At 51.0% G+C, this 27,096-nt stretch overlaps 1 protein-coding gene across 1 annotated transcript; it reads right to left on the reverse strand.

The window, feature by feature from the left end:
* Positions 1–8,150: 8,150 nt before the first annotated feature.
* Positions 8,151–25,556, reverse strand: LOC122492947 (annexin A8). Its single transcript, XM_043596795.1, has 12 exons — positions 25,296–25,556; positions 20,443–20,533; positions 19,340–19,434; positions 17,834–17,947; positions 16,979–17,069; positions 16,145–16,224; positions 15,580–15,639; positions 14,959–15,052; positions 14,609–14,704; positions 12,860–12,918; positions 11,599–11,721; positions 8,151–9,017 (listed from the first exon to the last, which is right to left on the reverse strand). Exons 1-12 carry the CDS (start codon positions 25,314–25,316, stop codon positions 8,958–8,960), a joined length of 984 nt encoding a protein of 327 aa, XP_043452730.1. The 5' UTR covers positions 25,317–25,556; the 3' UTR covers positions 8,151–8,957.
* Between the last annotated feature and the right edge of the window lie 1,540 nt (positions 25,557–27,096).

Genomic DNA, 27,096 nt, shown 5'->3' on the forward strand with positions numbered 1-27,096 from the left:
AGAGGGTGAGAAATGGCATTGTATGTCACATCATTTGCTATCTTTGCACTGAGCCATTCTAAGCTCTGAGAGGGGCCCTGTTAAATAAGATGAATAGACCTGGCCCTCACCTTGTTCCCAGTGTCTCTCATCTTAGGGATGATTAGCCCAAGTGTTCCCAGATCAATCGGTGGTGCCCTGGTCGAGGCAGATGTAAGTATCACTAAGCCATCTTGTCGAAGCACATGGACTTTGGAGTTGGATGTTCCTTAGTACAAATCCTGTTTCTGGCACTTCATGGGCAGGGGGAGGGCAGTGGGCTAGTTATCTAAGTGCTCTGAGCCACTTGCTGTATCTTCAAATGTAAAATGAATACCTATCTCACAAGAGAGTTGTCATTAAATGGCATCAGATTTTGAAGTATAAGGTGCTTACCTTATGTTAATGATTACTATTATAATTATCATTGGTTTGGAAACACAGACAGGTCTCTAAATTTTGTCTTGGGTACAGAGAAGTCTCCACAAGATGCCTTCTTTTGAATTGCAAGCGGTACACAGGCATCCTTCAATAGAAGACAGAGACCATTCAAACAGAGGAGGACATTCTACTTCTTGGTTAGGGAAACTTGAACTATGGAATATAAAAAAAATTTTAGCGTTAAAACTCAAAGCAACTTTCCTGAAATAAAAGAAGACTTGAATTTATTGGCTGAAAGGAAAATTGATATAGAGTCGTCAACACTGAAACAGAGGCTAAGAAATGAATGTTTGACTTCAAAGAAAAAAAATTCCAGTGAAAAACCATCCCTTCAAAAACCAGGTAAAAACCCCCTCAAAACTCCTAAAGAACAATCACACAAAATCTCAGACCAAGAAAAGCACTTCCAGAGTGGCAGAATAATGACCTCTGAAAATATACATCTTCATAAAAGCAATGAGAACACTAGTGAAAGTTGTCCAAGTCAACTTTTTCAGAGCTCTGGAAATTAACCAAAGGCTTTCAACAATCTGGGTATAATTGAAGAAAAATGGATGAATTGTGGTAAGAATAGCAAGTTTTGTGGTGTTTTAACTTGCCTTACTCCCATCCTCCTTTCAAGGGCCATGGTGCATTTGAAAACCAAAATTCTCACAGCCGTGGTAAGGAGAGCCAGCAGCCTGGCAGCCACTGGAGAGGACAGAATGGGTTTGGAGCTTTCCAAAAAACCCCATTCCCAGAGAATTGTCACTATTTGATCTGACAGCTCCCTGGAAAAGCTCCCTTCTCAGGGATTATCTTTCTTTGACATGGATCAGTGCTTACTCTGTGCAAACAGCCCTATCCTGAGGGCATTTGTCAAAAACAATCAGCAGCTTGGGGTAGCAATACCAGTTGGAGCTAACAGGGGGCTGATCAAAGCACTAAAAAGGCAAAACTGGAGAATGAAATGTCCATAGGGACTTGGAAAAGCTCTGGCACGTTCCTGGAATTCTAGAAGGCCACATGTGTGTGCTGGTTTGTACATATACCCAAGAAAATCCTGTGTAAGGCTTAACCTATTATTGACCTTGAGGCTCTGAGAAGGCAGGGAATAAAGACTGAGAGTTGGAAGTTGCTTACTGGTGTGTTGAAGACATACCTCAACACACACACACACACACACACACACACACTTTCATAGCAAAAGTAGGGAGTCTTAGTGGTTCAGGTACTAGAGGAAATCTCTGTCCAGTCATTAGGTGACCATTAAATTAACCAGTGAGAGACATCAGTAGCCACGTGTGAGAAAGAATATAGAATTTAGATAATTAGTCCAGCAAAATCACAAAACAAACAAACCAACAGAAAAGACACCAGCAGAACAACAAGAAGAACCCTGGAAGAGTTTTGATTTCCAGACTGGCCACATTATATAATTAAAAATGTCCAATTTTCAAGAAAAAATTATGAGAGATGCAAAACAAACAAACAAACAAACAAAAACAACCCAGAAACTAATGGTCTATTCACAGAAAAAAAAAATAGTCTTTAGAAAGTACCACTGGGAAAGCTCTGACATTGGAATTATTGTTAAAGACTTTTTGACCAACTGTTATAAACATCTTTAAAGAACTAAACGAAACCGTGTCTAAAGAACTAAAAGAAAGTATGGTGATATCTCACCAAACAGAGACTATAATAAACTTTTCTATAGAAATTATAGAAAAGAGCCAAATAGAAATTCTGGAGTTGCAAAGTACAATTAGAAATGAAAAATTCACTAAATGGTCTCAAGACAGATTTAAGCATGAAGAGGAGAGAATTTAGCGAAGGTTGGTCACTTGAAGAAAGGTCAATTGAGATTATACATTCTGAGGAACAGAAAAAAGAAAAATGAACCTCAGAGACCTGTGGTACATCGTCAAACATACCAACGTATGCATAATGGGAGTCCTAGAAGGAGAAGAGAGATAGATTTAAAAAATGGCAGAGCAAATATTTGAAGAAATAATTGCCATTAGGTTTTCAAATTTGATGAAAAATGTTAATCAACACCTCTTGTACTCCATGTAGGATAAACCCAAAGAGATCCACACCTAGGTACATCAGAGTCAAACTATCAAAAGTTATGACCAAGCAATTCTACTCCTAGTATATACCCAATAATTTGAAAATGTATGTACATGCAAAATCTTTCATCATATATTCGTAGCAGTTTTGTTTATAACAGCCTCGAAGTAGAAACAATCCTAATGTCCATCAGCTGGTAAATGGGCAGACAAATGTGGTATTCCCTTCCAGGAGTGGGGGAGGATTGATGAGGAAAACATGGCTGACTCACTAAGCTCCACTAAAAGGAAGGATCTGAGCTGGCAATTCACAGAAAAACCAATACAAAGGGCTTTTAAATATATAAAAAGCACCATATGTTTAAAACCGTTTGTCATCATAGGAAGATTACGCTTTACCCATCAGATTGACAGTGATCAGATTGTGAAAATTTACTGTGTTAGTGAGAGGATTAGGAAACTGGTTCTTTTCTTTTCTTTTCTTTTTTAAATGATGCAAATGTCATTTTGGGGGTAATTTGGCAAAATTCCTCTCAATTACAACTCCACATGACCTTTGATCCATGCACTATATTTTAGGAGTCTATTGCCTGACTGCAGGGTAACAAGTCTTACGAGAATATGCATTGGAGTATTATTTCCAATAGCAAAAGCCCCCAAACACCCTAAATAAATGTCCACTGAGCAAAGACTTGCATTTACTGGGTTATTCGGCAATCACATTTCTGGGCATTTCTCAGAGACTTTAATGTAAGTCCACCCAAAAATCTGCATACAAGTATTCATAGCAGCTTCATCTATAAGATTTGTATCGATGGCTACTTTACATACAATGACACGTACCATTCTTAAGGTTTACAATTCTATATGTTTTGGCAAATTCACACTTGCCTGCAGCCCACCCTTTTATGGTGTTTAAAACATTTCCAATACCCCATAAAGTTCTTTTGTGCCCTTTCCATTTCATCTCTGTCCCCTCAACTCACCCTCAAATCTCAGGGCAAGTACTAGCCTGATTTCTTTCACTATAGATCAGTTTTCATATAAATGGAATCATACACTGTATGTTCCTTTATGTTGGGCTGTATTTGTTCAGGAACATGTATCTGAGATTCTTCTGTGCTGTAATGTGCATTGATAGCTCACTTCCTTTTCTGAGCCACCCAGGCACCCAGTAAGGCATATGTTTACATTTATGAGAAACGACCACATTTTTTTTTCTAACCCATTGCATCATTTACTTTCTCACCAGCCAAATAGATGGGCCTATTTGAAATTTTTAACAAGCATGCAGTTTTCATGTGCGTGTTGGCCATTTGCATATATTCCTCTGTGGAAGTGTTTGCTCAAGTCTTTCGTCCATTTTTGAATTGGGCTTTTTATTATTGAGTTGTGAAAAATTTTTTTCCTCCAGCTTTATTGAGATGTAATTGGCATATAACACCGTGTAAGTTTGAGGTGAACAATGTGTTGATTTGATACCCTGATATATTGCAAAATGATTGCCACATAGGACTAGCTAACACCTGCATCTCGCCACGTAGTTACCGTTTCTTTCTTGTGGTGAGAACATTTAACATCCACTATCTTAGCAACTTTCAGGTATATAACAAAGTAGGAATTCTTAAACATTCTGGCATGAAGTCCCTTAGTTGGTATGTTTTGTGAATACTTCCTCCAGTCTTTGACTTGTCTATTTATTTTCTTATCGGCAAAGTTTAAAATTTTTGATAAGGTCTGATTTATCAGTGTTTTTGCATTGTAGTTTCTGCTTTCTGTGTCTTGTCTAAGAAACATTTTCTTTCCCTAAGGTGGTTAAGATATTCTGTTTTATCCTTTAAACTTTTAAGTTTATGTCTTTGCTTTATTTCCGATGTTTGAAAAACCAGATGTGTACGTTACATTTAATATTTAAAAAATAACTAATTAAAGGGAAACATGTAAGAGAGTCAGTGGGAGCTGCACTTGGGTTTTGAAGCCCAAGATGTAACTTGGTTGTGTCCAGCCAGGTGGCCTTGGGCAGATCACTCCCCAGGGAACAAAATGGGCCAAAGAGTATAGCAATGGCCCACTGAGGGTCCGTATAGGTAAGTGGTTTTGAAACCTAATTGGAGAAGGGTGCGGCTCAGCGGTGAGGACACACAGCCCACTAGAGCTGGCGTCCAAGAAAACACAGAACGTCCCCCACATAGTGATGAAGAAGAGGGCCAGGGCTTCCCCTCCACAGTCCCTCAGCCTTCTCTGCTGGGCAGTGGGGGGGTCAGCTCCTGGCTGACAGCCTTTCAGCCACAAGAGGGCACTGTGCGAGCAGGTTTCTAGGCCAGCTGGGCGCTGTCTTGCAGCACGGATTCGGTGCTGGGTCCAGATAGCAAAGGTGGTGGTGTATTGGCTTTCCAGCGGCAGCGGGAGGCTTTATAAGTCATGTGTGGTCACACGGAGAGGTGGAGAGGAGGGCAGAGCAGTGCCTTTACCGGTGATGTAGAAGGCCCAGCCAATGTGACCCCTCCAAGCTGGAAGCCTCAAGGTGGTGCCATATCACAGCCCAAGGGCCAGGAAGGAGCTGGTGGAGGAACGAAGGTAGAGGCCACTGGGCCATCATCAGACAGGGCCCACTTTGGTCCAATACCATGAGGAAACTTGGATACCAACATGGGGCCATGAAAGTCCCTGGACCCTCACTCTCATGCCCAGAGCCACCAAGCTATTTCAGCTGTTAATGTGCTGAAAGGGGAGCTATGGAAGGTCAGCGCTGCTCCTCACCACAGGGTCAAAGATGCAGTGGCCTGGGGCTACATCAACACCATGTAAAAGATTTTCCCACACCGGGACAGAAGGTGGCCAAGACCAGTCTCCTCCTAGGGAAGTAGCTTCAGGACCACAGGGTACTAGGCTGGGAGGTTGGAGGGAATCACTGTTTGTAGTTGCAGCAGCCACAGCACTGGGCCCGCTCCAGACTCATGCAGGTGAACTCGTCATCTGTGGGGTTGCCAGAAATCGTACCCAAATCCATCCCAGATGCTCCCTTTCCTGATCCCTTAAAAGCTCCCATTGTCCTTTGAGCTTCTCAGTCTGATAGCTTGAATCCTCCCTGACTTGACTCCTGAAAACACCTTTATCTTTTGACTCACCCACCTTGGGAGGCCTGAACACACGGTTCCTGTAATCTGATGGAGCCCAGATCTGCCCTGCTGTGTTTGCATTCCTCCCTCTGCCTGGAATGTCTTCCTCTATCTTGTCTACCTGATAAGCCTGAGTCATCCTTTAAGACTCTGCTCAAGGGGCACCTGGGTGTCTCAGTCAGTTGAGTGTCCTACTTCAGCCCAGGTCATGATCTCACGGTTTATGAGTTCGAGCCCCACATTGGGCTCTCTGCTGCCAGCACAGAGCCCGCTTCAGATCCTCTGTCCCCCTCTCTCTGCCCTTCCCCTGTATTCACTGTCTCAAAAATAAATACACATTTAAGGGGGAAAAAAAAGATTCTTCTCAGGCATCACCTTTCTTACAAAGCCTTACCTGGTCAGCTCCAACTTGGCTGCAAGTAGAATGCTTGGCCATGGAACAAAAGTACAGGGTGCTGAGCACAAATCTGTTCCCCCCTCTACTCCTTGCCAAGACAATCCTGATTTTGCCCAAGTATTCAGTCCTCAGCAAGGTGACCCTTCCCCTGGTCAAGGATAAACATGGAAGAGGCCAAGCCCAATATGGTTCTGGCCGTGTCTGCATGGCCCACTGGACTGGTGGTTGGTGGGTGGGGAGGGCTGAGCTCTTCCAAAGGGACTCAGACAGGGACAGATCCTGCTGGGCTTGTTCGTCATTGCATGGTCAAAATCTGAAGCAGGGCCTGGTGCTAAGCAGGTGCCACAGGAGTTGAGAGAAGCTGTCTTCTCCATCAGATCTTTTAGGACTATTTTCATTAGGGCTGGTGAGTAGGTTTCCCTCCTCCCAGAGTCTAAGAGGCCCAGGGTGTCTTCTTAGACTCAGAGGTGATGAAGGATTAATTCCCGTGACTAATTGGGTCTCCTGTCCCCAAAGCCTGTACTCTTGTTTGTTTTTGTTCATTCAAAAACATTCATCAAATGCCTGCTATATGATAGGCACGGAATGTTCAGGAATGGATAAAACCAAGTTCCTGCCCTGCTGGGGCTCCTAGCCTTTTTGAGGGACACACATAAACAGGTAATTATCCTCTGATGCCATAAGGGCATGGATTCTTCAGAACAGAGAGACTTATTAGTTGCTCACAAGAGCAGCCACTCTGGACAGTTTAAGCTGAAAAGGAATTTATGAAAAGCCACAGGACAGCTCACAGAATCCTGTGCCAAATGAAAATGATGTCTCAGATCATGCCATGAGACAAAGCTGAACTCAGTTTACTAGATCAGGTCCTCCTTCCCTGATTACAGAGGAAGAGACCAGGTCCAGCTTCTGAGGATAAGGAAGCTTGGATCTGAGGATTGAGAGGGGGTTTATTAACATACGATTTCCTGTAGAGAGGTACAGATAACAGTTTTCATTATAGAGTTATGGCAAGGCTACAATCAGGGAGCACCTAGCTTCTCCTTTTCCTCCTTTGCTGAACTCAAACCGATCAGACCCCAAAATATTATTTTTTAAATTATTTTTTAATTTCAGTTTTTACATTTACATCCAAATTAGTTAGCATATAGTGCAACAATGATTTCAGGAGTAGATTCCTTAATGCCCCTTGCCCATTTAGCCCATCCCCTCCCCCTCAACCCATCCATATGTTTGTTCTCCATATTTGAGTCTCTTATGTTTTGTCCCCTCCCTGTTTTTATATTATTTTTGCTTCTCTTTCCTTATGTTCATCTGTTCTGTGTCTTAAAGTCCTCATATGAGTGAAGTCATATGGTATTTGTCTTTCTCTGACTGACAGATTTTGCTTAGCATAATACCCTCTAGTTCCATCCACGTAGTTGCAAATGGCAAGACTTCATTCTTTTTCATTGCGGAGTAATACTCCATTGTAGATATATCCCACATCTTCTTTATCCATTCATCCATCGATGGACATTTGGGCTCTTCCCATCCTTTGGCCATTGTTGATAGTGCTGCTATAAACATTGGGGTGCATGTGTCCGTTTGAAACAGCATACCTGTATCCCTTGGATAAATACCTAGTAGTGCAATTGCTGGGTCATAGGGTGGTTCTATTTTTAATTTTTTGAGGAACCTCTATACTGTTTTTCCAAAGTGGCTTCGCCAGCTTGCATTCCCACCAGCAATGGAAAGAGATCCTCTTTCTCTGCATCCTCACCAACATCTGTTGTTGCCTGAGTTGTTAATGTTAGCCATTCTGACACCAAATTATTTTTAAGAATACAGATGCATTAAAAAGAAAAAGGAAAAAAGAAAAAAATCCCAGAGCAACTGTAAAAGTACTTTAGGACTATGTCTGTTTTATCAGAAGTGCCCAAAAGGTTATTCTAGCAAAAATGATTTGGAGGTGCAGAGGACACTTTCAGTGCCCTGGCCATGTCCCCTTTCCCACCTGTGTGCTCAGGTTTGTTTCAGTGCCCCCCCACCCCCATGACAAGCTTTTAAAGATCACATTTCTTTTATGAACGCGGACAAATTAAGTCGGGCCTGGTCTGGCCACTGATAAAAATCCAAAGGCACTTAGATTTGAACGTACAAGTCTTTATTATTCTGAAAAGCACAACCCAGACATCTCAGCTTTAGCTGCCATTGCCATTTGGTTGGAATGAGAGATGCTCCCTGCTCATGTCAGGGGAGGAAAGAAGAGCTCCTTTGATCAAGGATTGGATAAACCCGGGCCCCTCAGAACACAGCGTCCCTGGGGTGGGACATCGATTTGCAGCTTTCTCTATTAGTTAGACAGCAAGGGAATTTTTATTCTACCTACAGCCTCAAGTTGTGAAGGGTTTTTAGAGGAGGCTCGTGAATGAATGTGAGGGACCTCCCAGTGGGCCCGAATGTGTGTGTTTCTCTCTCAGCGGCTCACATGCATGGGCTCTGAAACACATGGGTTCTTCTGGCCTCCCTGGTGGCCTTTCAGACAGGCGTATCAGCTGAGACGCTTATGCATATTCCATATTCTCTGGTCTTCGCAGATCTTGATTTAGTACACGGGGTGTACCTGCGCGACCTGGGCACAGGTGACTCTGGCACAGCTTGGGAAGCTCCTTGTGTGGAGGAAGAAACAACCCCTTCACACCAAGGTGTCTGTCAGGCCAGATTATACTCAGGTTGGCAATGTGCTCACACCCGGAACTGACTGGGGGAGGGGGCAGTGGAGGGAGGAGCCCCAGGCAGAGAAGCTGGCTGGAAAGCACTAGAAGCTGGGAGACAGAAGACTGAAAGGCAAGTTGGGCCCCCCCCCCCCACCCCCCCAATCCATGGCCAAGGTTGAGCAGGCAAGGCCCTGTGGCTCCGGCTTCTTGGCCTTTGCCCCACTCTGAGCCTTCAGGAATCACTGCCCACCAGGTTCAGCAGGGCGTTCTTGTAGTCACCACTGGTGTCTCCCTGAGGACAGGAGGGACAAGAGAGTCACAGGGGTATCTGTCAGCTGCGGTTATTACTACAAGTCATGGTCTTCGGGAAGAGACCTGGCACATCCCCTGTGGGTTCCCATGACACAGGCCCACGCTATGTCACCCACTTTTTCTTGTTTTCCATTTCAGGCTATTTCTTTGTATCGCCTTTTGATTCTCTTATGAGTACAGGGGAGCTTAATGTAGAAAACGAATCACACAGTTCTGCTCTGGAGCAAGGAAGGCATTTCGATGGTCCCCTACCCCCGTCAGCTGTCCCAGGACTCTTCCCCATGTCAGGACCTGGGCAGGCCCCACCACTCATTTATTTGACCTGACCCATCATTTATTCAACACCTCCTACTGCAGATCAGGGAACCGAGGTTGGAAGTAGGGCCCCCAGGGCCATATACCCATACCCACATACCTAGAGGCAGTGGGGGAGGTGGTGAGAGCCCCGGCTTTGGGTCCACGCAGAACCCAGACCACAGCTCTGTCACTCACTGACCCTGTGGCTGAGGCAAGTCCTGTCTCCACCCTGAGACTCCTGCTCATCTGTCAGCTGACATTGATGCTGATATGAGCGTTGCTAAAATGTGCTGAGGAGTGACTAGCAGGGGAAACGTGGGCTTGCCTGCATAGCAGGTGGCTCACATAGGGGTGCAGCAGCTGTCTCCCAATAGGATAGACCCCACAAGGCCAATGGCTGAACCCCATATGTGTGGTCTACCAGTCCCCCTTAGCTATGAGGCGGGTCCTGATAGGTCTGGCTGGTCCAGGATCTGCACACAGAGCCAGGGAGAACAGGGGAGGGCATATCACCAACTCCCTTTTTATGCAGTTGAGGAAAAGGGGAGGGTGAGGATATAAGTGATAAAGGTGGGCCAGTTCCCCTTTCCTATGCACTACAGCAGTTTATGCCTCATGGGAATCACCGAGTCCTTATTGGTTTAGTCAGCTTTGCTTGTGCAATCATTTGGGCGTGAAATTTTCTTGTAGATTTTTAACCACATTTAAAATTCCTTCCTTCCTTTCGCCCTCCCTCCTGTCCTTCCTCCCTCCCTCCCTCCCTTCCTTCCTCCCCTTCCCTCCCTCCTTTCCTCCCTTCCTTCCTTCCTTCCTTCCTTCCTTCCTCTTTTACTATTCACAAAACAATTTTTTTAATTTAGCATTTTTGTTTCTGTGTTATTTTCCTTTTTTTCAGAAAACTATTCATGGTGTCTATCTTTTTAAATGTGTGGGTATAAAGTTATCCATGGTTTTTTTTTTAATTTTTCTATTAATTTCTATACAGAAGTTTTTAATGCTGGTATCACCATTTGGGCATCATTTTTGCTTTGATGACAACTACAGAGAGTGGTCTATATTAAAAAGAAAATATTTGGCAATTCCAAGTAAATTTTCGTAAGTGACAACAGTAGGCAAAACCTAACGAGGGCGGGCTTTCTTGTATGTCTAGACGGGGGACTAGATCATCAATGATATTTTTCAGGCGCTAATTAGCCTGCTAAGTCTCCATCATGAAGTCTACACACCGGATGCATCAAAGTGATCATTTTCGCTCAGTGTTTTTGTTCTTCTGAAGTCTGCCCGTGGCTCAATCTAACTGTGATGGTGAGAAGGTAGAGACATTTCCCCGATGCCATTGAAACCATGTATGGTTGAAAATTTTCCTAACACTCTCCTGGGACTGGAGGCTGGGAAAGCCATTGCTGCAGGTGACACGTCAGGAGCCAGGGCTGGGTTTTGGGCAGCCCTCCTGTCTTTTGACAACACTGGCTGGAAAGCCAAAAACAAAACAAAGAATAATCCCACGGTCCTTCACCCCCACCTGCCCGCTGGCCCATCCTGAGACATTTTAAAGTAGAAATGTCTTTTTACCATACTGTGAGCTATGTGTTTCTTGGAAAGAGTGGCTGACAACAAATATTTGTAGAATAACTAGAGACTTGACTTGACCCAATGGAGACTTAGGGGTATACTTCTCGAGGTTTGACTTTTGTTCATGAAACTGTCAAGACCTCATTTGCATTAATAACTAGAAGAGCTATTACAAAATTACAGTGGTGTGATTATCACTGCATTTTCTCAGGTCCAGAAGGTTTACTGACCAGCATCTGGTTTCGTAGTGTGCTGGAGCCCATCTGACTTATCTCCTTAAAATCATGCTTCTAGGACTAGATGTGAAGTCTAGATTTGAAAGCTACTGCCGCAATTCCTACCAAACTATATACTGTCATTGACATTCGGACGTGGCTTCCTCCCTCTGAAAGGATTCAGTGTGTCATTTTCAAAGGGATGACCATAGCTCGAACGCAAAGCCAATTCTGGGTGTGATGTACACGGACCTCCATGATCTGGTCTGTGTGCACCTGCCCAAGTCCCCTCCCAGCCCTAGCCACACTCACCCCCTTGCCAATCCCTGTACACACTGCATGGCAATGAATGCTCGAGTGTGACACCCACTGGGAAGGGATGGACACATGTGACTTAGAACTTTGGTCACAGCATCCAGGCCTCCCAGTAATGCCTCCGTTTCAAACTAGTGGTAGAATCAGGAACTCATGGCTTACCATGATCATGCTGCTGAGGGTCTTGCCGTACATCTTCGTGAACTGACACTTGATAAGATTTAAGTCAATTTCACTTCTTGAAACGATGTTTCTTATCAGGGTTCCATCACGCGTCCCTGCTCCCTGGACAAGATGCAGCAATCAACAATCACTGCTGGCCCTTCTGGTCCATCTCTGTGATGAGGGACGCATCTGTGCTTTGGGTGCAGGGGGCTTTACGGGGGGATGGAGATGCAGGAATGAGCCTCTGCTTCATCGGGTGAAGCACTGAGAGGGGTACTTTCGTAGCTCAGGATCTCCATTCCCTCAATCTCTTCTCCCTCACTGGCCCACATATCAACCCCTATTGGGAGCCAAATGTCCCAAAGTACACTGTGTGTTGGCTTTGCCACGTCAGATTCTAGGCACAGAATACTCACCACTACAGGAATACGATGTTTTCCTAGGGTAGCGACATCATGAAGCTTGGCTCAACTGGCCAAGTTACAAGCAGGACCTTCCTGCTTACTTTCATCTTTGACTAGTCTCATGTCAGATGGCCAAGGGAACCCCATGCCCTCTCTCACTTCCTGGCCATAGAACTTAGGACTCTAATTGCAGGTGATACCAACAAGCACAGATCAGAGAAGGTGGCCACTGACTTCAGTCTCAGGGAATCACTTTGAATGTCTATCTTCCAGTTTGGTTCCAGGTGCCGGAAACTTCACCTGATACAAGTGGCTTGGATGTCTGTTTGAATGGCTAGTGCAGCCTCTTGGACAATAGACAAACCCAGATTGGCATATCTTGGATGTACGTGAAAGTTGAGTGCCGCGTGTGACAATCTCCCTCTGAACTTCCATTCAAAGGGCGCCTTGACTTCCTGCTCTCTCAAGGAGGTCACATGGTGGGATAAAAAGGACAGGTGGACTGGCTTGGGTTCAAATCAAGGCTCTGCCACTTACCAACTGTGTGACCTTGACCACAAGCCCTACTTTCACCATCTCTAGGATGGCAGCTGTGACACAGGTCTCACAAGATTGTGATAGAAGATGAGTGCAATGAACACTTGCGAAAACACCTGCTCAGATTCACCCTCACGAGGTGTGGATTCCCTTCTCTGGACTCAGTTTGCCCTTTGAGAACTACAGCATTCTGATCACAAGAGGTTGGAATAAGAGAAGACACAGGGTTGAAGACGGTAGTGGCTCTGAACACCTTGGCTTTGTAGTTGGTGCCGAGTAGGGCTGACAATAAAGGGCACAAAAGGCAGAATAGTTACCTTCAAGGCGTAGTAAAGTCGCTCTGCAAAGTAGCTGTGGAGGTTCCGGGTGCATTTCACTGACAAACAAGAAAGCTCTGTTAACACTAGAGGTTGTAGGTGGCATTGTGTACATGTTTATTTATTTACGTCCTGCCTTGGGTCTTAAGGGCCAGCATTATGCAATTCTTGGCCTATTTATTTATGCTTTGCCTTGTTCAAAAACAAGAGGCTTTGCGTTGGGTGGGGTGGGACAGGGAAGGAAGCCTGGGGCACTGGGCACAGGTCCAAAGGCACAGAGCAAGCAGGCAAAGCATGAGGTGTAAATGCACTGGGGTCCACAGGGCTGGCCCTTGGGAGCCTGGCTCTGTCCAGGGAAGCCCCTAGGCTCTTACACTCCAGAGCCAGCTTTGCCAAGAATCCGGCCACTCAGCTCCACAGAAGAGCCATGGTTATAGTGACCACCGCCTCGGAATGTCCACTTTACCTGTCGCTTATCAGTAAGGTCCCTGCATTTGAATTTCCATGTGACATATGGGGCCCAGCCCCAGAGCACTAAGGGCATCAGAGAGCGGGCCCCACACTCGCTTTCATAGATGCTGCTGCAGAGACTCGGCATCTGGGTCAGGGAAGTTGGCACTCTAGCCCAGGGCAGCAGAAAGAGTGTGGGCTTTGCTTGAGGTAGGCTGGTGTTCAACAGCCTGCTGATGGCCTGGCATGACTTCATTGTCTGACCTGCCTGCCTTACCCAGTCCTCATCTGCGAGGGGGATGATGGGAGTCTTCAAGGAGAATAGGAAGTGGCCAGCACAGGAGGGAACTGCACACCCTGCTTTTCCCTGTCCGAAGATTTACCAGGAGGTCGTTCAAACTCCATGCAGGGGCTGACTCACTGAGATTGGAGCGGGGGGTATGCTGAGATGCTCCGACATAGACGGGTTTTTATCACAGCGGTCAAAGCCTGCTGGGGAGTGTCAGATGCCCCGGGCCACCCTGCAAGACCCAGGCACACCGTGGAGCTCCCCTGACTGCCCAGCACCGGACGGGGACAGCCTGGTGTGGAGGTGAGTGTCCTAGCCCCGGGGCCCTGACGTTGGCTCCATCATGGCAGGGAGGAGAGGAAAAGTCCCTCTGCCCCTGGGCCTCAGCTCTTTGCTGTGCCATGGTTCCCCTCCCTGTGATCTCAGTTCTGGCCCCCAAGATGTGGTCAAGCTTTAGGGAAGGTTCTCAGTGCTCCCCAGCATCAGCCCATCAATCACTCAGTTTGGACTCCAACTATGCATCATCATTTCTTCGATGAGCAACCAAGGAAGAGACCAGGCTGCTGGCTCAGGTCTAGACAGGTGGCTTTCTTCAGGGCTTCACAGCCAGATCCAGAATATTCCCTGTGTGGCTGTTGGAGGGGAGCACAGGCCCTGGGTCTGACATAATCCTGCAAATGCACACACACATTCACATACTCACTTATTCTCACATGCCTCCTGCTCATACTAACACTCACACTCACACTCACATAGCACAGGGATTACGTGGGCAGTACCGAGAATAGTCCTTGGTGGGACACGCGACACGGAAGACACAGGGGGTAGAATAATTCCAGTGTCCTGGGCTGAAGGGTACATGTGTGTGGCCTGGAGGTGGCCAGCGGTGGTCCCTTGAAGGTGGACGTAGGGACCCAGTTGCTTGCTATTGCCACCCCGGGCACTGCCCCACTGCCGAGCCCCGTGACTGTGGACACCCGCGTGTCTGAGCACCGAGCCCCATCTCTTACCCACTGTGAGCATGGCCTCCTCCAGGGAGCCGTGGGTCTCACTCTTGATGCTGTCCTCAATGCTCTTGCTGGCGATTTTCTCATATTCCTCAAACACTGTAGAGAGACATCCTCTCTTAAGGGATATGCGGTCTCAGTGCGACACCCCCGGCGTCTCAGATCAGAGACTGCATACCCATGTGCCGCCCCTGACTTCCACCTGTTTACCGGGGAAAGGGTCCCTTTCCCTGGCTCTCACCCCAGGTGCATGACTAGACAAGGATGCACACTGGATAGTCAGCGTGAAGGGAGAGGCTCTGTGGCCAGGACGCCCTGCGCCGCCTTACATTGCCTCCTTCCTTCCCCGGTACCTCTCATCAGGTGCGTGGCACTGCGTGTGCACAGGATGGTGATGAATTTCATCTCGTCAGTCCCGTGAATCTTCTCGCCCGCGGCGTACAGATCCTAGCATTGGGACAGCCGCAACAAGCCAGTGAAGGGGAGCAAGGAGGTGAGGTCCCCCCCCGACCCACCCACCAGGTCGATTAAAATCCTTTCTGGATACCGGGCCAGAAGCCACTCTGCCAGCTCCCCTGCCTCCCCCTGGGGCTTTGCTCTGCCTCTGGGCATCTCCAAGCACTCTGCCAGCAGGCAGAACTATGGCGATCTGAATGTGCCCAGTGGGTCCTCAGAGGCCTAGAGTCCCCAGGTTGGGCTGTTCCAGGACAGAGCTCCAGTGGACCCCTCCCAAGTCACTCCCCTTCTTGCTTTCTGAGTGTCTCCGACACCCTCACTTTCCTCCTGGGACACCAAGGAGATAAAGGTCTGCAGAGAGCGGGGCTGGGTCCTGGCCTAGCTTAGTGCCAAAGAGAACCCGGATGGGCAGAGGGGCTGAGTGAGGCTTCCAGGCATCAGCCCCAGGAGTCTAGATGGCAGAGGGTGGGGCAGGAGGCCCGCAGGGCAGAAGCAGCTGAGGGTGTATGTAGCCTCACCTGTGCATCTTGGACGGCCAGTCCTGGGTCCACAAAGCCGCTCACATCATCCCTGCTGCCCTAGGAACAGAAAAGGTGACGATGTAAGGCAGGCTAGCCCAGCAGAGCAGCTGAGGCAGAGGGGAGAGCTGGGCAGGAGGGGAGGCAGGGCTCTACAGCTTTCTGGCCATGGGCACTTCAGCAGGCCAGTTACCCTGCCCGGGGCCAGGTTTTCTCATCTGTAAAATAAGAGTAGTAAGGGCTGCCTCCGAGGGAGCTGGGGGAATCAGTGAGCTAAGGTAAGCAGAGTGCCTGGCAAGGGCTGTGTGTGTGTGAAGCACCCCCTAGGGGACAGGGCACTTTCCTCCCAGTTCTACGGCGCCCCCATGTGGCTATCAGGGAGCTGCAGGTGTGAGAATCCTCCAACCACGCAGGGAGGTAGGTACCCAATGAGCCCAGGCTGCTGGGGCTGTACCTCGGCCCTCGCTCCACCCCACCCCAGCAGCTCTGCCCAAGAACTGCTCCCCGGGGCCCAGCTGATGGGGTCCTCCAGGCAAGGGACTCCCAGCAGCCTGGGCTGTGATACCTGCAGGAGGCACACGAGGATCCTCTCCAGGTAGCCGCTGGTGTCTGCCTGGATGTCTTCCTCCAGGCTGGCCCCATAGTCTGCAGGGGAGACAGGACCGTGAGGCACAGACCTGCTTTCCTCCTCCCACCCCCATTCCCCACGCTTCCCCCAGTTAAAGCCTTCTGGTAAGAACGAGTCACGTGGAGTGGACATACTCCCCAGGTGTCTGAATGGCAGAGGTCCCACCTCCTGGTGGTCACTCAGAACGAGGAAGCAACACAGACTGCCAGCCCAGCTCCGATCGCAAAGGTAGGTCAGGCCAGAGAGCCCCTCCAGGGGCTGCCTCCTGAGCTCTGCTTCATGTGCAGTTTGGCAAAGCCAGAACTTTCAGGCACATTGCCCACTGGGCAGACCACGGGGAGGACATGCTGGCCTCCGTTTGCCTTGCATCCTGCAGACTCCACGATAGCTGGCCTGGGGTCTACACCCCCCATTGCAATGGGGCCCCCGCACGGTCCCCAGGGTCAGCCTGTGTCCAGCCAGGAAGGAGCCAGCCCCATCCAGCATGGACACAGCCTGGGGCCCACCGCACTGCCATGCCCTCAAGGGGCAGAGAGTTTAGGGTGCGTGCCCCTCTCCCCCAGCAGCCCGTGGGCTTCAGGGGGCTTAGAGACCATCAGGCACAGGACTGGGCATACAGTAGGTGCTTAGCACCCATGTGTGGAAAGGCCCAGAAAGGGTCTCTTCCAGCGTGGCTCAGTGCACCACTTGTCCCTCATCCCCTGCCAGGCTGCCAAAGCCTGTGGCCATTTCCAAGTGAGCCTCGACCTCAGGCCTCGCACCTTCCCTCACCTTCCTCGTAAGCCTTCATTATCTCCTGCAGCTGGTTCTTGGTCCGAGAAGCCAGGATTTCGATGATGACGCCCTCTTTGGTTCCCAAGCCCTGTGGATAAAAACCTCTGTCTGCTGGAGAGCTCTGCCTGTGCCCTCCTGCTCTGTCCACACCCTCTTAACTAGAGGCAGAACCGGTCACTGCTCTGCCCCCTCCGATGGGGGCCTTCACTGGGGGGGGGGGGGTGTTTCTGGAGGAAGTCGCACGTGTTTGTCTCCAGTGGTGGATCCTGTGGGCAGGTGAGGCGATGGGAAAGTTCTGTTTTGGCTCCGCCCTCCATGCTGGTTGGTCTCCAGCCAGGTCACTCCACCTCTCTGAGCCTAAGGCTTCTCTCCTCGGGATAAAAAGCTGCCCGCCCCGAAGGAGGATTAGAGATAACAGATGTCAAACGCTGGGGCCGCACACCCAGTGAGTGTCCTTTCTATGGAGATGATTCTTCTAGCCGGACCCTGATTCCCTCCTTGATCATCTGCGAGGGCGGAAGGAGCAGTGGGAGTAATAGGAAATCCGAGAGACCAGGCAGAGACCGCAGACGTAGCTCTCTATTTCTTGCACACCTGGTCTGGCGCTGTCCTGAGAAGTGCTGAGTTTGGCTTCTTTGTGGCGGGGGGACGGCAGAGGCCAGCCAGTCTGGGTGTGGGGGCAGTCTGGGCAGCAGGCTGCAGGCTCAGCCGGCCTGGTCATTTCAAAAGGTGGCTCAAGGGGAGTTCGGAGCTCCCAGTGCCAGGCTCTCTTGGGAAATGTGTCCCAGGCAGCGCCCCCACCCAGTCCTCCTAGGTGTTTCTGCCCCTCCCCCACCCCACCTGCTTAGTTACCTTCATGGCGTCGTGCAGCTCCTTGGCTTCGTATCTGTATGGTGGGTACATGAGGGCCACGATGAGCCTCTCAAACTTGCCACTCAGCTCCGACTTCAAGGTCTCGGTGAGATCCTAATGCAAGAGAAGGAAGGACAATGTTCTGGGTGTCCTGCCCACCTGAGTGTGGACAGCAGGGTGCCAGCCAGTCCTGGGGGCTCTGGCTGGACTCCCCTGTGGGCTCTGCCACGCGCTGGTGCTGGCTGGGGTTTCTTGGGCCAACCGCTTTGCCTCTCTGAGCATCATCACCCTTACCTGTGAAATGGAGACAGAGATGCTCCTGCTTTATACCATTGCTTAGGGGACTGGCCAAGAGATGTGTGTGGCTCGACTCAGCTCTCAGTGCAGTGCTGGGCCGAAATACACATTTATCATTGCTCATCATCAAATCCCGTCACAGCCCATGGGCACTGAATAGATGCATGATTGAATTAAGGAATCTGTCTCATGTGTGTCTCCTTCTAGGGACACTGGTCTCCAGAAGAAGCCACGAGACCACACCCAGCTGATCTGCACGACACAGCAAAGGACCAAGGACCTTGTCAGACCTGGATTTAAATCCCAACCTTGTTGCCTATAGGCTCTGGGATCTTGGGTAACTTATTCCACTTCTTAAAACATCAGTTTCCCCTAATGCTGAATGCAGAGAATAATGCCAGTTGTGAAGATTAAGAGAAAGAAATTAAAAAAAAAAAGTTAAAAAGGACACTGGTGCCCCCTGGAGTATTTAGACTTCATCATTCACTTTCCTGTGTCAAATCTTCCAACTCATGACATGCGTTGGTGGAGGCTTCCTCCAGCCACAGCTATGTGTGCCTTTGCTCCTGTGTTTGGCTAGTGCCCCAGTGCCTGGCTCTGACCCGGGCTGGTGGAAGGAAAAGGGAGAGATGAAGGGTCCAGCCTGTGTGCTCCCTGGAGCTCCCTCGAGGCAGAGGGAGGAGGCACGGGGCACAAGAAGCTCCAAGATGAAGGGAGAGTCCTGTGCCATAGAACGGAGCGGAGCTTGGCCTGCACCTCTGTGCGTGGGCAAGAGAAGGGCGTTCCAGGCCGTCGGAACAGGGTGAGCAAGGTACAGAGGCCGGGAAACAGCTCAAGGAGGGGGCTGTGGAGCCAATGTCAAGGAGCTCGGTGAGAGAGATGGGGGTGAGCTCGGTGAGAGAGACGGGGGTGGAGAGGAGGAGGCGGGCAGGCTGGACTGTAGAATGTCTGACACCAAGCCAGGGGTGTGAGGAGCCATAGGTAGCTTTTCCCAATAAAACGCAGGATGGCTAGTGGAATTCTAACTTCAGATAAGCAGTTAATAATATTTTTGGTGTAAGCGTGCCCTATCCGCCCCATGGTTCTAGAAGCTGGCCTCGAGACAAGGGCCTCACCCAGAACAGAGATGCCCCCCCCAGGCTGTCTCCTGCCACAGCAGTGCCCGCCCACCCCCACCCCGAGGAAACCGGACTCCCGTCCCACCCTTACCTTGCCAAACTGTGCCTTGAAGGACTTGGCGATCTGTTGCCGCTGTGCGTTGCTTCTCTTTGTGAGCACATCGATGATGGCCTGCTCGTTGGTCCCTGCAGGGGGGCACAGTGTGAGCACCCCCACTGCTCCCAGGGAGGCTGGGGGCTGAGCAGGAAGGAGGGAAGCTGCCTGGTGGCCAAGAAGTGGGCACACACCTCCTAGATAGCTCCAAAACCTGACAATTTCATGGTGTTGATAAGACACGTAGGCCAGAAATCCTTCTGTCCTTTCCCCACCTCCTACCCACACAGTGTTGGGGTGCTGCCTGGGGCCAGTCTCAGGGTGATAGAATCTGAGGACCCTCTGGTCATCTGGTCTGCTCTGGACGTCGCCTGGGGCCTTTAGAGCTTGGACAGTGAGACCTCCCATCCTGTCTTCTCTTGTGCTAATGGCAGTGGGGGGAAATAAGACCGAGGGCCTGGCAAACTGGATCTTAGTCCCATCCCAGCAGCCCGTGGGCAAGCAGCCTCATCTCCCCGAGCATCCCTTTCCTCCTTTGGGAAGTGGAGATGACGGCAGAGATCTCACAGGAAGTAGAGGTCATGAGCATGCTGTCAAGGTTCACCTAGAAACGGCGGTTCCAGGCCCTGGCTGGATTCAGGAATGCGCACACCGGAGACAAGGAAGGAGGCCCCCTGTGCCCAGCCCAACCAGAGGGGGGAAGCTGAGTGTCCCAGTTCAGCCCTACAGAACCTTCAGCTTCATCCCTTCCAAAACTTACAGTGACAGGCGGGTCCAGAGTTCCTGAGGCCATTCTGTGAGAAGCCTCAGACCGAGCTGGGTAAAGTTGCCCACCAAGGGACGCGTAGGCACGCACAGCAGATGGCCTCCTCTTCCCGCCCAGGGAGGCACAACCACCCTTCCCCTTCTCCTGCCTTGGGGGGTGGGGGTGCACGTAGACCAGGGCTGGGGGAGGGGGCCTGTGTGCTTCTCTGGGTGCCAGGAGTCAGTCCCAGACTCCCAGGCTGTCCCCTGACATCCCCTTTGCAGAGCCGTGAGTGCAGCAGTCTTGAGCAGAGCGGGCAGGCGCTCCCGAGGGAAGGCGGAGGACGTCCACTCACCAATCCCCTTCATGGCTTTGTAGAGGGTCTCCGCGTCGGGGTCTGGGTTAAAGTGGGGACTGCCCTTGACGGTAATACCCTCCTGTTCAATCTGTAAAAGAACCCAGGCCTGTTCAAAGTGGGAAGGCAGGGAAGGCAGAGCAGACTGCCAGCCCACCTCGCAGGCTGCCCCTGCAGGGCGAGCACACAGTTCGGCTTCTGCGGGGCACTGGTGGAGGATCTCAGCTTTCGGTGCCAGCGCCAGCCCTGGGGAGTTTGGGGACGCAGACTCGTGAAGGTGGCTGGCACTGTGGCCACTTTCAGAGCCGCGGCCCAGCCTCTGGTGTCGGGAGGAGAGGAGAACCAGAAGGAGGTCCTAGGATGGGGGGCTGGCCTGAGAAAGGAGGAGCAGGGGCTTGGGGGGACCTCCTTCAGAGTCCAGCAATTGTTCTATCGGGATGACAGCGGCAATTAACCACGACGTGCTCCTGCCCACCTGGCTGCCTTCGGAAGAAGCTTACAGTTTCCCTGCCTCAACGTTCTCACCAGACCTGTTCTTGGATCTTTTGTGAGAAGAATCCTGAGGCTGGGGAGGAGGTTTACCTGAGATGATGGGAGCTTGGGAGGAGAAGGGGGGGGGGGGGCTGCAGGGTGTGTGTACAAAGGAACACGAATGGCAGTATATCCTATGATGTGTAGCTTGGGGTTAGATCTCCTGGGGGGTCTCTGACTCAGGCCAGCCGCCCAGGAGTCAGCTGTGTGGGGAAGCTACTATTAAGTGAGGGTTCCCTGAGAGACCACAGCCTGCCTGGCCTGGTTGTGAGGAGTCAGTGGTTCTCCTCTGGGCTCTGTGGGACTGCCAGGTCACCTCCACAGAACCGCTCTTTGGTTAATAGGCTGGCACCACCCAGAACCACAGCTTGTGGGAGGGAGCCACATAACCTCTCCTGCCCCTGCCCCTGCCCTGGGGTGTGGGCTCCGATCAGGCCAGGCCTCTCCCAGCTAGTGCCATCTGAGGGCAGGGAGCAGGCCCCACCCACCACACCCCCCAGCTCCCTCCAGCATGGTTGACAGGCAGTGGGAAAGGACAACGCACCCCAAACCACAAGCACAATGAGCAAGCTTCATGGAGTTGAACGCGCTACCTGGAGAGTGGGCAGACAAGGCTGGGAAGAGAGGCATGGTCTGAGCTCAAGCTGCCTCCTTTCTGAGAAGCGAGTACTTAGAAGAAGGTAGAGAGTCAGGGCACCCAGCTGAGCATCCTGACAGCTTAGGGCCTTTGCAAGTCCCCAGGCTCATGGAGGACAGAAGGTTAGGTTTAGAAAGAGCTGCATGGTGCTCTGAAAATTGTGATATAAACAAGATAACCAAAGTACTTGGGCCCTTGACCTGGGCCAAATCTTTAATTCAGGGCTTGCCCGAAGGCTCTTTAGATTTGTGCCCTGTAGAATTTCACAGATGCAAATGAATGATCTTTTTTAAGTATGTATTTGCGGGAAAGGGATCGTAGAGGAGTGAAGGGAGATTGGACATTGGAATCTGAAGAAGACTCAAGATATCCTTCAACGGAAAGGAGTTTAGTCCCATTGTGTTTGGTCTCTCGTGCACTTATACACCTACTTCTTCTATCTGCCCCTCATCCACTCATCTACTTTCCCACCTACCCACCCACCAGCCCACTCATTCATTCATCTATTCATCCATTCTCCACCCATTCAACAGCCACATCCACTCATCCATCCACCCATCCATCCACCCATTTAATCACCACATCCATCCTTCCTTCCTCCCTCCCTCCCTCCTTTCCCTTCCTTCCTTCCTTCCTTCCTTCCTTCCTTCCTTGTCCTGATTAGATACAGGGCAGATTGCCATCTGTGGGGTATATATGAGGATATTCCTTTTCAGTAAGAGGTAAAAAGGCTTTCTATACCCTTTGGTTGAATTTCCAATGTCTGGTAACAAATTTTCCTATCTCATTTCTTAGCACCATGCACAAGAAACATTTCCTTGCTCAAAGTCCATCCAGAAGAGCCTGTGTGGTCGCAGAGGTTGCCCAATTGTGTGCATGAATACATTGTATCCCTTGTTTATGGAGTCTGAGCTGCTGTTACTACCCGTAGCCATTTGATCATCTCCTTTGGGCCAGGCCCTCTGTGCAAGATGCTGTAGGTGTTGTCAGCGCAATGCTGCACAACTCCTTGACTTCTCCAATACTTGCACCAGGTAGGTATGAATGCCCCATTTTACAGGACAGGGAGTTGGGCTCAGAGCACTTGGCAAGGTGGCACAGCTAGTAGGTGGTGGTGTCGGCACTGGTCCCAGAATCTGACTCAGAAGTTGAGCTCTGTGTACTTCCCTCTTTCGATGATGACTATTGATGACTCCACCTTTTTGAGACAGTGAACTTCCCTAGAACCCTTCACTGAAGGAAGCCTTGCCCACAGGGTGTCTGGGGGCTTAAGCTCTGGGTGCCACCCGTGAGGGGCTTTCTCCCTGCCCCCAAACTGGCAGTAAATGTGCAGTGACCGAGTCACTGGGGAGCAGCCCATTCAGCAGGTCTGAGGTCAGCTCGGGCGGGGGTGTTAGTCAGCCGCTCCCGGGGGGGTGGTGATTTTGCTGCATTAAGAAGCCTCAGCCTCTCTGCCCACTCCGAGGTTTTAGGGGATAAAAAGTACAATTATCTGGAATCAGACCCTCGGATATAAGCAGGGAGGGATAGAACTCCAGATCTTCCTATCTGAAACACCACGCTGTTGGAGGAAGAGTCTGTCTGGGCCCCCTGCCTGGAGTGAGCTTGTCCAGACAAGGACATTTTCACCGAAAGGATGACCGCCCTGCCTGAGACTCTATCTGTAAGAGCTCTGTTCAGGGAAGCCGCCACACCTTTACCCTCCCTCGTCATGAGGCTGCTCTGGGAGACAGGACTTCATCTCAGTGAGACAGGCACAGACAGGTGCCCTCTAGCTGATCTTTCACAAGCCACCCCCACCCCCACCCCCACCCCAGTCCTGGGCCTGGTCTTCCCTGGCAGCTCAAGCTGTCCCAGGTAGGGTCTACCTGCGATCTTGCTGACCCAAACCAGTTCCCCCCACTGGTTTTGGGGTAGCCAAGGTCCACCGTTTGGGCTCTGGAAATGGGTTTCTCAGAGTCTAACCCAGACTCTAGCACTTACTAGCATGGCCACCTTGGGTACCCGCTGAGCCTCCTGTGCCTCAGTTTCTTTATCTGTGGATAAGGACACTGGCATCTACATTGTAGAGGTGGGACGAGGCTCAAGGGAGATATTGAATGTGAGATGCTTAAAGGGATGTCTGGCACACGATAGGTGCTCAGAGAAGGTCATCATTATCCTGCCAGGTTGGCAGGTCCCCGCAAGGAGGCTTCACCCACCTGGGGTTCCTGCCACACTGAGAGCAAGGCCCAGAGCTAGGCTGGATAGGCCAGCAGCTGACAGTGGAAAAGTGCCTAACACCGGGCTCTCCCTGCCACGTCTGCGTCAGGCCAGGCCAGGCCAGGCCAAAACTGGAGGCCACTGTAGCCCCTTGACCTGTCCCAGCTGCTTCGCCGGGGCCCAGACAAATGCCCCACCATTGCCACTAGCTTCCTCTCTGTCCAGGCCTGGTTTGTCTGAACCCAACAACTCCTGGGTTGAGACATTTGTGGCAAAGAGATTTCCTGAAGCGGGATAAGCCTGGGTCACCCACTGCCCCTCACAGACAGCTTGGGGACGGGGGTGGAGAGAGACCTGAATTCTAGCTAGATCCCTGCCTGCTAGCTGTGGGACTGAGCAAGTCACCCAGTGTCTCTGAGACTCAGTTTTCTCATCTGTAAAATGGAAAGAGCAGCCCTGATGTCCTGGGGTGCCTGGGGGTGAAATGCAGGAGTCGTGCCTGGGCACAATGTCACCCGCAGGTGTCATCTGCTTGCCCTCTTTGTCCCCGTCTTGTGTTTTCAACTCCTTTGCATGAGATGGCCTCAGACTCAAAGCCAGGCGAAACACTCCCAAGAATCTGTTAATTCAGCTCGGACGCAGGAGACCTGGGGACAGGCTGTGCTGTCTTCCCCGCCTCAGTCCTCCATGACTCTATAAAGCATGGATTTTAGCCACTCAAGGCCCCTGTGGGCCAGGTCCTCCTGCCCTCTCTTCTCTTTCTTCAATCTTGACGAATAAACACCACTGATCCCCAGAGGACTGCCTGCCTTCCCATGCCCTAAGGTGTAGGCATTGATGGATCCTCCATCAGCCAATTTGATCATGTTGCTCATCATCTCAAGGGTCTTCAGTGGCTCCCCATTACTCTTAAGGTAAAGCCCAAGCCCCGTGGCCTGCCACACGAGGCCTTTTAGGACCTGCCCTGCCTGCTTCTTTAGGTCTCTCTGCCCCCATTCCTCTCTCCTCTCACCCAGGACCCTCTCTGGAGCCACTTCTCTCCAAAGCCAAGCTGCCCACCCTTCTGGGCTTTTGAGTGTGTGTTCCCTCTGCAAGGAACCATCTGCTTGATTCTCCTCAAACACACGGATGTGCACACATACCACACGCATGCACATATGACTCACACATGATAACCCGTAGCTTCGAGCAGCCTGACCCCTCCCTGCCGGGGCTTGTCCTCTGGGCTTCCCCAGCCTCTCAGTTCCCCTCAGTGCATTTCAGGGTTCCTTTATCTGTCTGCCCCCCGCCCCCCACTATACACACACAACTTCTCTCGTAACTGTGAGCGCCTCTAGGGCTGGGACAGTCTCTTCTCTCTTGCCTCCTCAGTGGGCAGTCTGGTGCATGGCCGGCAGGCAGCGTGATTGTTGACTGAGCTGACTTCTGTCTACCGACACCCTGCAGGCACCCAGCCTTCCACCTCTGCTTGCTCCACACTTACCCAGGCTTTCCACCAGGCCATCTTGTTCGCCTCTCGATCGTCTTTCCCCAGGGAGACGAAGTAGGACCGGTCCACCTTCCCTCCACTCCGAGAGGCACAGGACTGGCCCTCCAGAGGAGAGGCTGGGTTGTTTGGGGTTGGGTGTGGTGGTGCAAGCAGGCCCCAGGCCCCACCCTGCGCCGCCCCCGCCCCCCTCCCTTTCCCTCTGGGCTCTGCCTGGCTCTGGGTCCCTCCTGTGGCTCCCAGGCCGCACCCAGGCACCGCCCCGGCCTGCCTGTGGAATTCTGCCACTCGCTGCCAGACGTCTGGGCTGTGGCTGTTACGCAGACTGGAAATTCTGAGTCTCGACCTTTGAAGTCCCCACTTAGCAAACATGGCTGTAGTTTCATACTATCTTTACTAGATCCGATCTATATAAAAAAAAGAAGGAAACCACATCTCCCTTTCTTTTATGGCGCAGTTTCTACGCCATTAACAGGGCAGTGGGGAGCCCAGCAAAGGACATGGGCACTGGCGGCCTCCATTTATTGGGGTGTCTCTAAGTCTGGACACCTCTTTAATCACTGCGTGCATTCTGTCCCCCTTATTCTTTGCCTCAACCCCAAAAGCAGGTGTGGGCGCCATGTGCTACAGTGAGAAAGAGGCTCCAGTGTTCAGATCCTTTGCACAAATCCTGCTTCTTGAGCTGTCACCCACCAGGTCTCTCTGACTTGCTCTGCGCCTGCTCTGTGCTGGGCCTCGTAGGACGCCAGCCGAAGGAGGGAGCCAGCTCCCCAGGGAAGAGGTTCATTTTTTTCCTCTCTGGAGCTTGATTTCCCTGGGTCCCCTGACTAGAATGTTCCACAGCACACTCTTTCTACCCAACTCTTAACCCGCCCTTCAGGGTAAACACAGTGGCTCAGGGTTACGGTGAGGCCCCTCCATCCTGGGGAGGCTCTCCCAGGGCTTCCAGAATCCCTGAGGGAAAAATAGCCCCACAGTGGTGTGATTGTTTCATATTTAGTGAAACCTCTCAGGGTAACAGATAAGAGTGATCCCTTGATGCAAAAATCCTCTGGTTTCCTGACCCTGAGTCCAATACTCTTTGCTCCACACGCATGGTGTCCCAGGCTGTTCTTTCTGGAAGTGTGGGCTGGGGTGGGTGGGGACAGAGCTGGATGCATAGGCTGAGGGAGGCAGCCACCACCCAGAGCTGCCTGAAGACTGGGCATCACTATTGCATAGCGCTGTGCGGTGCCGTCAGAAAGTCACATGGACTTTGGGGACCCACACTCCCAGGCTCCTCGGGAGCCCTTTGGGTCAGAAGCGAGGTGCCCTCAATGGTGGGGCTTCTCAGGACTTCAGCTGCCCATGGCCATGTGCATGTGGGGGCGTGCCCATGCTGTGGCATGAGTATGAGTGTCTAGTGAGTGGGTCCCCTCCAGGAGGCTGCGGTTGAAGTCTAGTTATGAGGATGACCTTAGACAGGACTAGTGTGATGGGCCCTGGCAGAGCCCAGAGAGAAATGCTGGACCCTGAGACCAGGACAGGCCACAGAGTTTGGTACAGACACGATCTGGCCCTCTGAGGGGCCATCCTTCTTAGTCTCTTTATTACTACCCTAACTGACCCCTGGGTCTCCTTCCTGGGCCCTCTGTTCTTCCCCCTCCTCATCAGAGGTTCTGAACCTTGGCCGTCCTTTGGGATTGCTTGGTCACCTCCTACCCCAGGGACAAAAGCCCTGAGCCTTCCCCGACCCCCATTCCCCCTCTTGCAGGGTCCCTTGACTCAGTAGCTCCATCCCTAGATCATCCATTGGGCC

Source organism: Prionailurus bengalensis, chromosome D2 (assembly GCF_016509475.1).
Source record: "Prionailurus bengalensis isolate Pbe53 chromosome D2, Fcat_Pben_1.1_paternal_pri, whole genome shotgun sequence".
In the NCBI taxonomy this organism is placed as follows: Eukaryota; Metazoa; Chordata; class Mammalia; order Carnivora; family Felidae; genus Prionailurus; species Prionailurus bengalensis.

What these genes read in the sequence shown, in the direction of transcription:
- LOC122492947 (XM_043596795.1), bottom strand. Translation starts at nt 25,316, where the DNA reads ATGGCCTGGTGGAAAGCCTGG. An exon ending in TCCTCGTGTGCCTCCTGCAG is followed by an intron (nt 15,640 to 16,144) that starts GTATCACAGCCC and finishes TTCTGTTCCTAG; the next exon opens with GGCAGCAGGGATGATGTGAG. An exon ending in GACTTTACTACGCCTTGAAG is followed by an intron (nt 11,722 to 12,859) that starts GTAACTATTCTG and finishes CATCTTGTCCAG; the next exon opens with GGAGCAGGGACGCGTGATGG.